This window comes from Corythoichthys intestinalis, chromosome 13 (genome assembly GCF_030265065.1).
Source record: "Corythoichthys intestinalis isolate RoL2023-P3 chromosome 13, ASM3026506v1, whole genome shotgun sequence".
NCBI lineage: Eukaryota > Metazoa > Chordata > Actinopteri > Syngnathiformes > Syngnathidae > Corythoichthys > Corythoichthys intestinalis.
Window position 1 is genome coordinate 55,415,636 of NC_080407.1, and position 15,528 is coordinate 55,431,163.

The 15,528-nt window shown below is 44.4% G+C and overlaps 1 protein-coding gene across 35 annotated transcripts in view; it reads left to right on the forward strand.

Moving 5' to 3' along the window:
- LOC130928466 (receptor-type tyrosine-protein phosphatase delta) overlaps positions 1-15,528 on the forward strand; it is a 424,924-nt gene that overhangs the window by 382,110 nt on the left and 27,286 nt on the right. For 9 of the 35 annotated variants that reach the window (XM_057855080.1, XM_057855082.1, XM_057855103.1 and 6 more), the window contains 9 exons: positions 385-502; positions 608-1,195; positions 1,680-1,780; positions 1,852-2,108; positions 3,600-3,693; positions 6,938-7,147; positions 11,382-11,542; positions 11,990-12,001; positions 12,195-12,307. In XM_057855080.1, coding sequence (XP_057711063.1) covers positions 385-502; positions 608-1,195; positions 1,680-1,780; positions 1,852-2,108; positions 3,600-3,693; positions 6,938-7,147; positions 11,382-11,542; positions 11,990-12,001; positions 12,195-12,307 — 1,654 coding nt within the window. The remainder of the gene's footprint in view (positions 1-384; positions 503-607; positions 1,196-1,679; positions 1,781-1,851; positions 2,109-3,599; positions 3,694-6,937; positions 7,148-11,381; positions 11,543-11,989; positions 12,002-12,194; positions 12,308-15,528) is intronic. The other 26 variants (XM_057855092.1, XM_057855098.1, XM_057855093.1 and 23 more) reach the window with 6 other exon arrangements.

Below are 15,528 nucleotides of genomic sequence, written 5' to 3' on the forward strand. Positions count from 1 at the left end.
ACGTCCAATCCATTTGAAGTGGGAGGGATGGCAGCGAATGAACAAATGTTCTTTCGCTGCCACCCTCCCACTTCAAATGAATTGGACGTCTACTAGTGATGAACTCAATTCAGGTCACAGTCGAAGAATGTATCGATAATTGGTGTATCACCAAATCGAACCTTGTATCGTAACGTATCGTGAGGCACCCGAAGGTTCCCACCCCTAGTACGCATTTCATGAATGAGGCTCTATTGAACGTCTATCACCGCCAATGTCAGTAATAGACCTTCCCCTATCCTTGTCCATTGGAGCATGCCTCAATCTGCAAGACTGCCCCTGTTCTGTGTATGTACATCTTGTTAAGAAGCCATAAATGGTCATTGAAGTCCTACGTCTCGACAGGAAATGGTCATCTCAGAACTGCAGGCCGAAACCACGTATTCCGTCACCGTGGCGGCCTATACCACAAAGGGCGACGGCGCACGCAGCAAGCCCAAACTGGTTACGACCACAGGTGCAGGTACGTGTACTTGCTAGGCTACAACATTTGCATATGCCAAAAAGTGATTCTTCGTATTTCATTGAGTTGAACTCTGTGACATTGCGCTACTCTCTACTGCCTTAGTTCCCGACAAACCTCGGCTAATGGTCAGTACCACCAACATGGGCACGGCTCTCCTCCAGTGGCATCCCCCAGCGGTCACCCACGGTCCCCTGCAGGGTTACCGCCTCCGCTTCGGCCGCAAAGATCTAGAACCGCTGACCGTAATCGAGTTCCCCGAGCGGGACAACCACTACACCACCAGAGAGATCCACAAGGGCGCCTCGTACACCTTCCGGCTTTCCGCGCGCAACAAGGTGGGCTTCGGAGAAGAGACGGTCAAGGAGGTGACCACGAACGAGGACGTGCCGAGCGGTTACCCTCAGTGGATTACGGCCGACGCCGCAACCACCAACACCATTCAGGTCAGCTGGCAAGAGTTGCTCCTGGCCGAGCGAAACGGCTACATCATCAAGTACGCTCTGCAGTACAAGGACATCAACAGTCCACGAAGTCCCTCGGAACTGTTCATTACCGCTCCTGAATCTTCCGTGGTCTTGGATGGCCTTAAGGCGGACACTACTTACGATATTAAAATGTGTGCCTTCACCAGCAAGGGTTCTGGTCCCTATAGCCCAAGTGTCCAAATCAGGACACAGCCTTTGGATCAAGGTATGACCAGCCCCTAAGCCGCAGGTGTCTCAGTCGAGGCCAGATCTGATCCGCCGTTGAAAGTGCATCGACTTTGTTTGTCGTCAAAATCAAATTTCTGTCGCCCTTGATCAAAATATACAAATCAAGGACTACAGAAATCCAAATAACTACTATATTTCCCCTTTTTCAACTCATTGACAGCGATAGGCATCGAATCTATTTCAACGGGCATGGCTTGCATTGAGTGATCATTCAAACAGCCATTGGCCAACTAGCGATAAACTAATGTGGCCCCTGAAAAATATTAGTTTGACACCCAACCTTATTCAATCCCTCCCATGTGTTTTTTCCTTTAAATTCAGTCATTACATGTTAAACTTGGTGTTAAGGTAAGAGGACAGTATTCAGTAGTCTGCTTTTGGGAGTGTTTTGAAGGTAAGTCCTAGTGTTGGCAGTAAAGAATAATAGTGTGTCTAAATCAACTCCTCCCCCTTTCTTTTAGCAGTGTTTGCAAAAAATTTCCACGTGAGAGCTGCCACCAAGACGTCGGTGCTGCTGACCTGGGAGATTCCCGACACCTACAACGCGGCTCAGCCGTTCACGGTGAATAGCGGCTTCCCCGCGTCCGTCCCTAGGCAAAGGTTCCACTGATTTTTAATTTCCATTTGGTTCAGATTCTGTACGACAACGGGCAAAGCGTGGAGGTGGACGGCAAGCTGACGCAAAAGCTGATCACGGGGCTTCAGCCGGAGACGCAGTACTCCTTCCTGTTGACCAACCGCGGGAACAGCGCCGGCGGTTTGCAGCATAGAGTCGCGGCCGTGACGGCGCCGGACATCCTACGCACCAAGCCGTACCCCATCGGCAAAACTAACTCAGATGGCATGGTGACAGTGGAGCTGCCTTTGGTGCAGACGACGGAAAATGTGAGGTCAGTAGACTCCGGGTTTTGAAGCGTTGTCGCTTAGCCGACTCATATAACGAGGGCGAAATAACATTTGTTTGTTGACTTAATGAGACGTAATTTTCTTTGGAGAGACAGCGAGAACCAAAGGTGGTTTTTGCCATGTGGCCAAATGGATATTGACATGTTGCATTTTTTGGGGGGGTATGTGGCAAAATGGATTTTTGGTTTTTTTTTTTTTTTTTTTTGGAGTATGTGGCATTTTTGGGGGTATATGGCAGTTTTGCAGGCCATGCACGTCAACACCATTGATGGCTATGCACGTCCAAATTTTCCATTTTTTTTTTAAATGGCAGAAAAACTTTTTTTTTTTAACCATACACTTAGCATTACAGCCCATTTACATTCAACTGGCACCCAAGTCAGGCTATCCCATTGACGGCTCTTCACGTCCAAATTTTCCACTCATTTTAAATGGCAGAAAAAAAATCCATTTTGCCACATACCTGAAAAAAATAGCACGCGTCAAAATCCATTTTCCTACATGGCAAAAAAAATGCCACATGGCAAAAAAAAAAATGCCACATGGCAAACTACATTAGTCCACATGCCAAAATCCATTTTGCCATGTGGCAAAATGCCACATGGCAAAAAATGCCACATGGCAAAAAAATGCCACATGGGAAAATACATTAGTCCACATGCCAAAATCCATTTTGCCATGTGGCAAAAAAAAAAAAAAAAAAATGCCACATGGCAAAGAAAAAATGCCACACGGCAAAATCCATTTTGTTAAATAACAAAAAAATGCCACATGGCAAAATCCATTTTGCCACATGGCAAAAAGATGCCACATAACAAAATCCATTTTGCTAAATAACAAAAAAATGCCACATGGCAAAAAAAAAATGCCACATGGCAAAGTACATTTTGCCACATGGCAAAAAAAAATGCCACATGGCGAAAATCCATTTTGCCACATCACAAAAAAAATGCCACATGGGAAAATACATTAGTCCACATGCCAAAATCCATTTTGCCATGTGGCAAAAAAAAAAAAAAAAAAAAGCCACATGGCAAAGAAAAAATGCCACTTGACAAAATCCATTTTGTCACATGGCAAAAAAAATGCCACATGGCAAAATCCATTTTGCTCCATGGTAAAAAAAAAAAAAAAAGCCACATGGCAAAAAAATGCCACATGGAAAAAGTGCCACATTGCAAAATACATTAGTCCACATGAAAAAAAAACACCACATGGCAAAAAAAATGCCACATGGCAAAATACATTAGTCGACATGCCAAAATCCATTTTGCTACATGGTAAAAAAAAAAAATGCCACATGGCAAAATACATTAGTCCACATGAAAAAAAAACACCACATGGCAAAATCCTTTTTGCCACATGGCAAAAAAATTCCACATGGCAAAATCCATTTTGCCACCTGGCAAATACCGCTTTTGGTTGTCGGCCCTGCTGGTTCTATGTGAGTTAATCTGACCTTTTGTCCTTTCCAGGGCTTATTACATTGTGGTGGTACCTTTGAAAAAGCAGCGCGGTGGCAAGTTCGTCAAACCTTGGGACAACCCTGACGACATGAACTTAGAAGAGGTAGGCCACTTTGCTTTGAGTTTTTGGCAGCCCTTTTAATTTTGTCTTAGTCTGTGAGACGAAGCAATACTGGAGAGGACACGAGTGAGTTAGGAGTGTGAGAGGGCGCAGCATGTCACACGAGTGACACAACTGCTACGATGCAAGCTAACTACAAATAAATATGTCACACATTGTGAACATGTGATGGAAACTATGGCGCAATTTTCATCTCGTTGTCTCGTTGGAAAAATTGTTCGTCGATGAAACGCTGCCTTCAAAGCGTTTACATGCAAATGAGAACACGTTCGAGCGCGCCGCAAAAGTCCTCTTCACGGCCGTTCCGCTTACTTGAAGTCTAACTTTTATATTTAGCCCGTTTAGTTCTTTGGAGATCTTCGCTACAACATCGGCGAGCAGCGCCAGGATATATATATCGGCATTGGCTTTTACAGCTCCAGCCTCAGGGCGCCGTGTCTGGAGCCTTGACCGATTGCCCAAAAAAAAGTGGCGGCGCTGTCAGAATTTATTTGTTTGTCAATACTGGCACTCACCTTTTCACAACTTCTCCCAAGGGCAACTAGATTCCGTGGCTGTTGACAGCGGAGATGATTGAAGACATTATCGGGCGGCACCAACAGCCCCGCAGCCAAAACAGAGCAAAAGGCACACGCGCGCGGTCTAATGTGAATGACAGGCGCATGCATTGTTCACACACGTGCACGCCGATGATGCGCAGATGTGAATCCGGAACGCCGCGGACGGGCGTGATTAGCATAATTGTCCTCACGCAGAGTTAATGGACTTTAGCGCAAGGGCAAATATGAGGCATAAATTAAGTTAAAATGATGGAAAATATATACTGATGCATTGTTTTTGTTGATGGCGTTTGGAAGAGATAGACCGATTATCGGGTTAGACTTTCTTAATGGTAAATGGAGTTACCTTTCCACCTTTTTAGGACTCTCAAAGCACTATCACACTATATCCTCATCTACCTACTGGTGACGCAGCACCAGGAGCAACATGGTTTAGTATCTTGCTCAAGGATACTCAGAATCGAACCCACAACCTCTGGGTTGGGGAACGACTACATGACCACTGAACCACACCACCTCCTGTTATTAGCTTTTATTTTCTATTTGTGTGATTCAAAAAACATGCTTTTGGCATTTCAACAAAGATTCACTTTTTTTACGCCAATTTTTCAGCAGGGCCGAGAACCAAAAGTGGTATTTGCCACATGGCAAAATGGATTTTGCAATGCGTTTGTCTGCCATTTAAAATGAATGGAAAATTTGGCCGTGCATAGCCGTCAATGGCATAGCCTGACTAGGGTGCCAGTTGAATGTCAATGCGCTGTAATGTAAAGTGTATGGTCAAAATTCACAGCCACACGTTTTTTTTACCATTTAAAGTGATTGGAAAATTTGGACGTGCATAGCCGTCAATGGCATAGCCTGACTTGGGAGCCAGTTAAATGTAAATGTGTTCTAATGTAAAGTGTACGGTCAAAATTCACAGCCACACTTGTTTTCTTTTTTTTGCCATTTAAAATGAATGGAAAATTTGGACGTGCATAGCCGTCAATGACATGGATGTGCATGGCCTGCAAAACTGCCATATAACCCCCAAAAATGCCACATAACCCCCCCCCCCAAAAAAAAATGCCACAAACCAAAATCCGTTTTGCCACATACCAAAAAAAAATGCCACATGTCAAAATCAATTTTGCCACATGGCAAAAAAAAAAATGCCACTAGGCAAAAAAAATGCCACATGGCATAATCCCTTTTCCCACATGGCAAAAAAATGCCACACGGCAGAAAAAAATGCCACATGGCAAAATCAATTTCGCGACATGGCAAAATCCATTTTGCCACATGGAAAAAGAAAAATGCCACATGGTAAAATCCATTTCGCCACGTGGCAAAGAAAAAATGCAACATGGCAAAGTCCATTTTACCACATGGCAAAGAAAAAATGCCACATGGCAAAATCAATTTTGCCGTACGGCAAAAAAATGCCACATGGCATAATCCTTTTTGCCACATGGCAAAAAAATAATGCCACATGGCAAAATCCATTTTGCCACATTGCTAAGAAAAAATGCGAAATGGCAAAATCCATTTTGCCACATGGCAAAAAAAATGCCACATGGCAAAACCCATTTTGCCACATGGGAAAAAAATGCCACATGGCATAATCCTTTTTGCCGCATGGCAAAAAAAATGGCACATGGCAAAACCCATTTTGCCACATGGAAAAAAAATGGCACATGGCATAATCCTTTTGACCACATGGCAAAAAAAAAAAAAATCCACAAAAAATGCCACATGGCATTATCGTTTTTGTCACATGGCAAAGAAAAAATGCCACATGGCAATATGACAACTGGAGATATCATTTAGCTTAGCATTTGGAGACGTGAGGCCCTTTTTTCCGAGTATCCTAATGCTTGGGAAACTTTAAGGGCATTTAAGGTATCCTCGGTCATGACTTGTGTGTATCCGCCCACTGAACTGTGTGATATCACTCCGCCATCATCAGAATCTGCTCCTTTCAAATGAAATTTCTCGAGCCTCCGGGTTGTAGAACATTTTGAAAGACTTGTGAGAAGGCATATTTTATTTCTGCCTCATCATTAAAAAAAATAATAATAATTTATAAGCAGTTTTTGGGTTAATGTTTAAAAGTTACTGGAAAATTGGTCTTGAAAGTTTTTAAAAAAGTGCTTCAATTTGGAAATAAGGTGTACAAACCCTGTATTAAATTAGTGCAGATATTTTTCTTTCTTAAGTATAGATTTACTATTATGACCCATCACAAATCTTTTTCTCAAGATTTTTCATATTACTGGATATAGATGCCCAATCACCAAATTTCATGTCATCGTGTACACACACATGCACACGTCTTATTTCACCTCAATTAAACTGAAAAATTGAGGATACATAATAATCTCAATTTATTGAACTCTCATAATTGCAGTTTGAAATGATTTTGTCACAGTCGATGCTGCCGAGCTATTTCATATGCTTTTTTTTTTTTTTTTTTTTGCCAAAAGAAGAGAGATAAGGCCGATCTTACAATCCTCGGCCTTCCGCTATCGGCGTTTTCAGCTTGTGCGCGAGAAAGGGGGCGGGTGGGGGATGAAATCTTGACAGGCAGATACGGTTTGTTGTGGTTTTCATGTGTTTGCCGCGGCGCGCTCCGCTCCGACATCTTATCGTGTGCCTCTTTTGCTCCCACACGCACGCTGTAGCTGCTGAAGGAGATAAACCGCACCAGCAGAGGCCTCCGGATCCGAAGACAGGCGGAGCCCAAGGCGTACATCGCCGCCTACTTCCGAGACTTGCCCAAAGAATTCACGCTCGGCGACGGCAAGTTCTACGGCGACTTTGAAAACAAGCAACTGCAAAACGGACAGGAGTACGTCTTCTTCGTGCTGGCCGCTCTGGAGATATCCGACAACGTGAGGCTGTTAACTACTTCGGTGGCAATGTCGCCGTTTTGCATCCATTTGCTGTGAATTTCAATGAGTTTATCACTAGGAGACGTCCAATCCATTTGTTTCCAACGAACAGGGCAGCGTAGGGTCGGTTGCCGACGGGCTTACAAAGCCCAGCAAAGGGGTGCAGTTATCCGTTCAATTGGCTGACAGACGGACATGTCATCAGCATGGATAGTTAGCTCTGATTAGTTCAAATGCACATTTTCTGGAACATCCAAAAACAGAACAAACCATATGTGTGGATGTGATTGGGCTCGCTCGGGTGGGGGGCCCCGGTGCCGGGATTGGCGATGGGGCAGCGTAGGGTCGGTTGCCGACGGGCTTACAAAGCCCAGCAAAGGGGTGCAGTTATCCGTTCAATTGGCTGACAGACTGACATGTCATCAGCATGGATAGTTAGCTCTGATTAGTTCAAATGCACGTTTTCTAGAACAACCAAAAACAGAACAAACCAGATGTGTGGATGTGATTGGGTGCGCTTGGGTGGGGGGCCCCGGTGATTGGCGATGGGACAGCGTAGGGTCGGTCGCCGACGGGCTTACAAAGCCCAGCAAAGGGACGCAGTTATCCATTCAATTGGCTGACAGACTGACAAGTAATCAGCATGGATAGTTAGCTCTGATTTTTTCAAATGCACGTTTTCTGGAACAACCAAAAGCAGAACAAACCAGATACGTGGATGTGATTGGGCGCGCTCGGGTGGGGGGCCCCGGTGCCAGGATTGGCGTTGGGGCAGCGTAGGGTCGGTTGCCGACAGGCTTGCAAAGCCCAGCAAAGGGGTGCAGTTATCCCTTCAATTGGCTGACAGGCTGACATGTCATCAGCATGGATAGTTAGCTCTGATTTCTTCAAATGCACGTTTTCTGGAACAACCAAAATAGAACATACCAGAGAGGTAACAAACTAACTTGTTGGTAAAAAAGGACAACGCAACGGAAAATTGATTAGATGAGAGTTGAAGAGGCTTATTTTATTTGCTCGGATGGGGAGTTTCAGAACATCTTCCATGCATTTTTGTTCATTTATGTTCGTCTACTAATTCAGTAAATGTAGTAATAGTAAAAGGACATCATTAAGGGGTCAATGGGCAACCATTTTCCCATCACTGTGTCCAGTATTGTGGCGAGCAACGTGGAGAAGAATGAAAGAGACAGTTTTTGTTTCACACTTGCTGCTTTTGTGCCCTATACACTCCGCTACCCCAAGGAACACCAGAACTACCCATGAACCATTGCGGGCGTAACACATAATATATAACAGTTGCTACAGTATGAATATCCAGTGCAAATGAATCCCTTAGTAATGTTAGTAATTTGTACATGAAAGCGTAAAGTTTGAAAGCCAATAGCATCTAAATATTTTCCTGAAATTGCATACTGTACGAAAACTTTGGTCTATGAGCCATATTTTGTAACCTCAGGGAGCATGAAGGTGGGCCTAATGTTCTCTGCTCTGTCATTTCGTGGGCTGTCGTTTGCTCCCGATCGGACGTGTTAATTTGAGCCCCTCTAAGATTTGCAAAACTTGAGAAGCCCGAGGGCGAGAAGCCCCCGTAAGACCAGAGCTGATTACAAGACCACCTCGATAACGGGGCGTCTCTTTAATTACGTCCCGTCTGCCTTATCTCCTTAGCCGCAGCCTAAGCTTTGGTCCGCGTGTAAATGAAAGCGCAAGAAAAGCGGCACGATTAAGTAGGCAAAAAGTATATACCGTACTTACTCTCTCTTACGCTTTATTCGCTCACCTTGAATGCAGGTACTTAAATTCCAAAATGTGCGCACTTAAGAACATATTTTCTTCCCAAAGGACTTATTTTTTTCTTTATCTGGAGTATGAAATAGCTTTGTCAGGTAGTGGAGATAATTGGATCGCTCATTTTGGGGAAATTTGTCAGGAAATATGAGCGCCGCTTATGTTATTAACACATTGGGCGCCATTGATGGCAAGACTGTCAAAAAATAAGTGATCAAATGCATACAGTGGTATGAAAAAGTATCTGAACCTTTTGGAATTTTTCCCATTTCTGCATAAAATCACCATCAAATATGATCTGATCTTTGTCAAACTCACACAGATGAAAAAACTGTCTGCTTTAACTAAAACCACCCAAAACAGTTATAGGTTTTCATGTTTTAATGAAGATAGTATGCAAAAAATGACAGAAGGGGGAAAAATAAGTAAGTGAACCATCACATTTAATATTTTTTGGCAGCAATAACTTCAACCAGACGCTTCCTGTAGCTGCAGAGCAGCCTGGCACATCTATCAGGACTAATCTTCTCTTCAAAAACTGCTGTAGTTCAGTAAGATTCCTAGGATTACTGGCATGAATCGCTGTCTTAAGGTCATTCCACAGCATCTCAATGGGGTTCAAGTCTGGACTTTGACTTGGCCACTCCAGAACGTGTATTTTGTTCTTCTGAAACCATTCTGAAGTTGATTTACTTCTGTGTTTTGGATAATTGTCTTGTTGCATCATCCATCCTGTTTTTAGCTTCAACTGTCTGACAGACGACTTTTGAATTCATTCTTCCATTAAGGATTGCAAGTTGTCCAGGCCCATAGCAAGCAAAACAGCCCCAAATCATGATGCTCCCTCCACCATGCTTCATGGTGGAGATGAGGTGAGCTGTTCCATTTTTCCTCCACACATGACAGGGTGTGTTACTCACAAACAATTAAAACTTTGGTTTCATCAGTCCACAAAACATTTTGCCAAATCTCTGTGGAGTGTCCAAGTGCCTTTTTGCGAGCATTAAACGAGCAACAATGTTTTTTTATTTTAGACAGCAGTGGCTTCCTACGTGGAGTCCTCCCATGAACACCATTCTTGGCCATATAGTTACATATAGTTGACATGTACACAGAGATCTTGGACTGTGCTAGGGATTTCTGTAAGTCTTTAGCAGACAATCTAGGGTTCTTTTTTACCTCTCTGACTATTCTGCGCTGAATTCTTGGCGTCATCTTTGGTGGACGGTCACTTCTTGAGAGAGAAGCCACAATGCCAAACTCTCTCCATTTGTGGACAACTTCTATGACTGTCGATTGATGAACATCTAGACTTTTAGAGACGGTTTTGTATCCTTTCCTAGTTTTATACAAATCAACAATCCTTGATCGCAGGTCTTCAGACAGCTCTTTTGATCGAGCCATGATGCACATCCGACAGTGCTTCTCATCGAGACATTTCTTAACCAGGTGTGTGTTTTATAGTGGGCAGGGCAGCTTTAAACCACTCATCAGTGATTGGGCACACACCTGACTTAAAATGTTTGGTTTCAATTGCTCTGTAAGTCTCCTTAGGCAGATGGTTATTTTTCCCCCTTCTGTCATTGTTTGCATGCTATTCTCATTAAAATATGAAAATCTATAAATGTTTGGGTGGTTTTAGTTAAAGCAGACACTGTATTTTCATTTTTGTGATTTTGACAAAGGTCAGATCACATTTTATCACGTTTTATGCAGAAATGTGAGAAATTCCAAAAGGTTCAGATACTTTTTCAAAACACTGTACTGTTGTGTGTACATGCCGTTGACTAAATATGCCCAATGACTAAATATATCTACAACACTCTCGATTTTTGTTCAAAATTAGCCTCTCCAGAGTTGAGAGTGCATTGCTCCACTACAGTGAAACAAGACGAATCATTGGCTAAAGGCTTACTGTGGGTATTGGCGGGGCTTGGCTGGCCTGGATTCTCTGCATGATGATTGGATGTTCTGTCTGAAACTGAACCTCTTTTTGATTGACAGAAAAATGAGCGAATCAGTTACATTGTCGTATTAACATCCATGGGAGGCTTTTTCAATTTTCATTCTGTTGTTTTGAGTTGAACCAGAGACTTTCACAATCATACTTGCGACACTTGCTTTGTTAATGGTAATGGTAATGGTGTTGTACTTGTATAGCGCTTTTCTACCTCTCAAGAAATGACTAGCGAAAAATTTAGCCTCAAGAGTTTATGGAGACTTGACTTCTGGCACTCAGGTTTCTTTCCCTTCCGAGCAAAAGGTGCCGCAAGCCCCTTCGCGGTCACAAAGCACTCGCAGAAGCACTTTGCGCTTCCCCTTATTGAAAGACCAGCATCTGCTAGTGATAAACTCATTGAAATCCACATCAGAAGGATGAAAAACGCGACATGATGCAGAAATCTTAGAACTCAAGCCTATGGAAAAAACATTGTTTTTGTAGATAATGTACGCCACAAGCCCGTACTCTGACCCGGTGGTGTCGGCCGACATAGACCCTCAGCCGATCATCGACGAGGAGGAGGGTCTCATCTGGGTGGTGGGTCCAGTCCTCGCGGTCGTCTTCATCATATGCATCGTCATTGCCATTTTGCTGTACAAGAGGTGAGCGTGAAAATTCAATGAACCCTTAGCAATTTTTTTCGTAGTTGGGCCACAAAAAATATGTTCAGTCTTCACACTGGTCACATTTTAAAGAAGTTCTTACTTGGCTAAGTTGTAGTTGTGCAATCACATATTTAGTGTTCCAGAACTACTCCGATGAGAAAATCGTTTGCAAAGACAAACACGGCAATTAGAAACCAAGCGATGACTTTTATGCTTGAACAAGAAGCAATCAACTTGAATGTTCGAATACGTTTGCACCTGGCGTTGTCTATAGAGTTTGAAATGGAGCCCGTGGCTGTAAAACCAAGCGAGTACTCACTAAGAAGCCAAGATTGAGATATGATTACTATCACTTTTTTTCTTTGGATCATACTTGAAAAAGCCAAAACTGTTCCTGGCTAATGTTTGCTTGGTTATTTCTTTTCTTGCTGGCCAACGGAGCAGTAAACCGGACAGGTAAGCCAGCCAAAGAACCAAATTAAAATTTGCTTGCGCTAGTGAAGAAACTAAGCTAAGAACTGCATTAAAGTAATGCTTGAAGGAGATGCTCCCACTCGCCAAGATGCTCCCCTCGAGGCCTACCCGCATTACTTAGTAGGCGTTCTTTGCTGTGATGGCCTGAATGAAAATTGACGCTTCCCCGCTGCAGGAAACGGGCTGAATCGGAAGCGAGAAAAGGCAGTCTCCCCAACAGCAAGGAGATGCCATTGCACCACCCCACCGACCCCGTCGAGCTTCGCCGCCTCAATTTCCAGACGCCTGGTGAGTCCAAATGTAAATGTGTTTATCCTCTGTAGATGTCCATCCATTTGGAAAAATGAGCGAAATAACACGTTTAAAGTAGAAATTGACAAAGCCGCGTTTTGTCGACAAGGAAGTCGCTATGGCTTCTTCTTCTTCTGCTAATTCCGCGAGAGTTGGTCAATCTGCCAAACAGTTGCACGAGTCACTATGATCCGAGTCACAGGTCCTCAGTCTTACCTGTTGTTGGGGAGTCGAGTCGAGTCCCGAGGTTATGTCGAGTCGGAGTATCCAGGTTATGTCGAATGGAGTATCCAGGTTATGTCGAATCGAGTACCGAGGTTATGTCGAGTCAAGCCACGTCCTGAGGTTTTGTCGAGTCCCGTCCCGCGGTGACGTCGAGTCGAGTCCCGAAGTTGTCAAGATGAGTCGAGTCGAGTCACGAGGTTATGTCAAGTTGAGTCACGAGGTTGTCGAGTCGAGTCCCGAGGTTTTCGGTCCCGAGCTGTCGAGTCGAGTCCCGTGGTTTTGTCGACTCGAGTTCCGAGGTTATGTTGACTCGAGTCCAGAGGTCATGTTTGGTCGTGTCGAGTCCCGTGGTTACTTCAAGTCGAGTCCCGTCCCGCGGTTATGTCGAGTCAAGTCCTGTCCCGCGGTTAGGTCGAGTCCGAGGTTGTCGAGACGAGTCGAGTCGAGTAATGAGTTTATGTCGATTCGAGTCCCGAGATTGTCAAGACGAATCGAGTCACAAGGTTATGTCGAGTCGAGTCTCGAGGTTGTCGAGTCCCAAGGTTATGTCGAGTCGAGTCCCGAGGTTGTCAAGACGAGTCAGGTCCCGAGGTTGTAAAGACGAGTCGAGTCCCGAGGTTGTCAAGACGAGACGAGTCCCGAGGTTGTCGAGACGAGTCGAGTCCCGAGGTTGTCGAGACGAGTCGAGTCCCGAGGTTGTCGAGACGAGTCGAGTCCCGAGGTTATGTCGAGTCCAGTCCCGAGGTTGTTATGTGGAGTCGAGTCCTGAGGTTGTCATGACGAGTCGAGTCGAATCACAAGGTTGTAAAGACTGGTCGAGTGGAGTCAAAGATTGTAAAGTCAAAAGGCAATGATGTTTCATGGGGACGTGGCTAAAGCGGCCAAGCCGACCAAGCGGATCACTGCCAAGTGGAAACCAATCTACAATCCAAGTTTTTCCGAGTCATTGTCTCACGAGTCAAGTCGAGTGAGTCTTGAGTTCTCGCTTCACAAGTTGAGTCTCGGACCCTCCCAACTTAAGTCAGTTTTTTTTTCTTCAAGTCCGAATCGAGTTATGAGTCAACAGATTTGCGACTCGAGTCCGAGTCCCTGTGACCCGAGTCCAATTGTCAAAGTAATTTGTTCGAACCAAAAGCGCGATCCGAATCGGATCAATGTTGTCCATTGTGTCCATGATAATAGCAAATCTGATCATAGTTTTAATCTGAAATCTGATTTGATTAATCTAAAGGGCGATAGTTTGAAAAGAATTTCATTTGTGTCTACTCAGTTTGCAGACTTTGACGAGTTGATAGTTGAGCGCCAGTGAGGTTTCTACATTCTTAGCACGTTCGGTACTAGTAAAGTGCTCTTCAGCTTCTCGGCCAATGTTGTGTGACACGATCTCTGGCGCCGGCTCCCTCCTCGACTTCATTCGAGTCGCCGGCACAAGTGGGCATTAGCTAATGGAAGCGGGGCCTCATTTTCCCATCCACTCTCACATCTCTCTGAAAGGGTATTTCTATCACAGCTTGCTACTTAAAATCCATTTTCAGCTAAGGGTAAAAATGCACCATTTCTGTCGGCCGCTCGAGCATTCGCAAAGATGAGAACGCCCAATGAGGGGTGTCGGCAAGGTAAGGGAGGGAAAGAGGCCGTCATAAAAGTATGTCCCGTACTATTTCCAAAAGGTCCAGGAGGAGACTTGAATAGCGTGGAGCAGAAGCTCAGAAAAAAAATACGTGTAATGGTCTGAAAAGAGCTTTCATAAATATGTATCGTCTTTTATTTCCAAAATGGGCCTGCAGGGATAATTTATCATCCTTTCATATGAGCTGACCTGGAAGATGGCACTTTGATAAAGCTACATTATTGGCTGTGGCCCACGTGTCCCCGAGCAGCCGGTGCCAGAGAAAGTCGTCCCTGTTGATAAATGGGCGCCGAATGCTTCCGCGCGTGAGCCAAAACACCATCTACGCGACAGAGAATTGTGTCTGATTTGCATTAGGACTTAAATTGGTCGAAGTTAGTCAAAGCTTCCAAATTTCCCAGACCTCCGGCACAGGCAGGTGTAGCTGTCAAGCTTCTACCTCACTGTTGAACGGACTTCCTGGGGAAGAGTCCAAAACCCTGCTAAAGCATCTGTGCGCCGTCTCTGCTTGTCAAACTGCTTTCAAACTGGCAAAGATGTACCTCCCTAGTTTCTGAGAGTTACCGCTCTCGTTGATTCCACGAAGCATCGTAATTTTCGAGTTGCCACTCGAAGGAAACTGTCGCGAAACTGATTTTTAGTGCGCTTTACGAGTTACCGCTCAAATTGAACCCATTTCATTCAAAAGCTGAAACTATCCACCGCATATCCTTCTGCTGTAATTCAGAGTGCCGTCAATTTTTGGACGCCAACAAACCAGAAGAATCACCTCCCCCTCAGTGGTAACTAGCTATGAAAAACATTGTGTGAAGTCACCAATGCCAAAAACCTTGATGGTGTTAGTGCTCGCTGGCTGGCGTCCTCCAGTTCTGTTGCATCCGGCTCGAAGGACCAAGAAATTGTTAGATTTGACGCTCCCATCAATTTCACGAACCATCCTAATTTTCAAGAGTTGCTGCTCAAAGGAAACTGTCGCAAAACCTATTTTTAGCGTGCTTTACGAGTTACCGCTCAAATTTAACCTATTCCTTTCACACACAAATGCATACATCAAAAGCTAAACCTGGATGTCCTTCTGCTGTAATTCGGAATCGCTTCAATTTTTGGACGCCAACAAACCAGAAAAATCACCTCCCCTCAGTGGAAACTAGCTATGAAAAACATTGTGTGAAGTCACCAATGCCAAAAACTTTGATGGTGATAGTGCTCGCTGGCTGGCGTCCTCCAGATCTGTTGCATCCGGCTCGAAGGACCAAGAAAATGTTACATTTGACGCTCTCATCGATTTCACAAACCATCTTAATTTTCAAGAGTTGCTGCTCAAAGGAAACCGTCCCGAAAACTATTTTTAGGGAGCTTTACG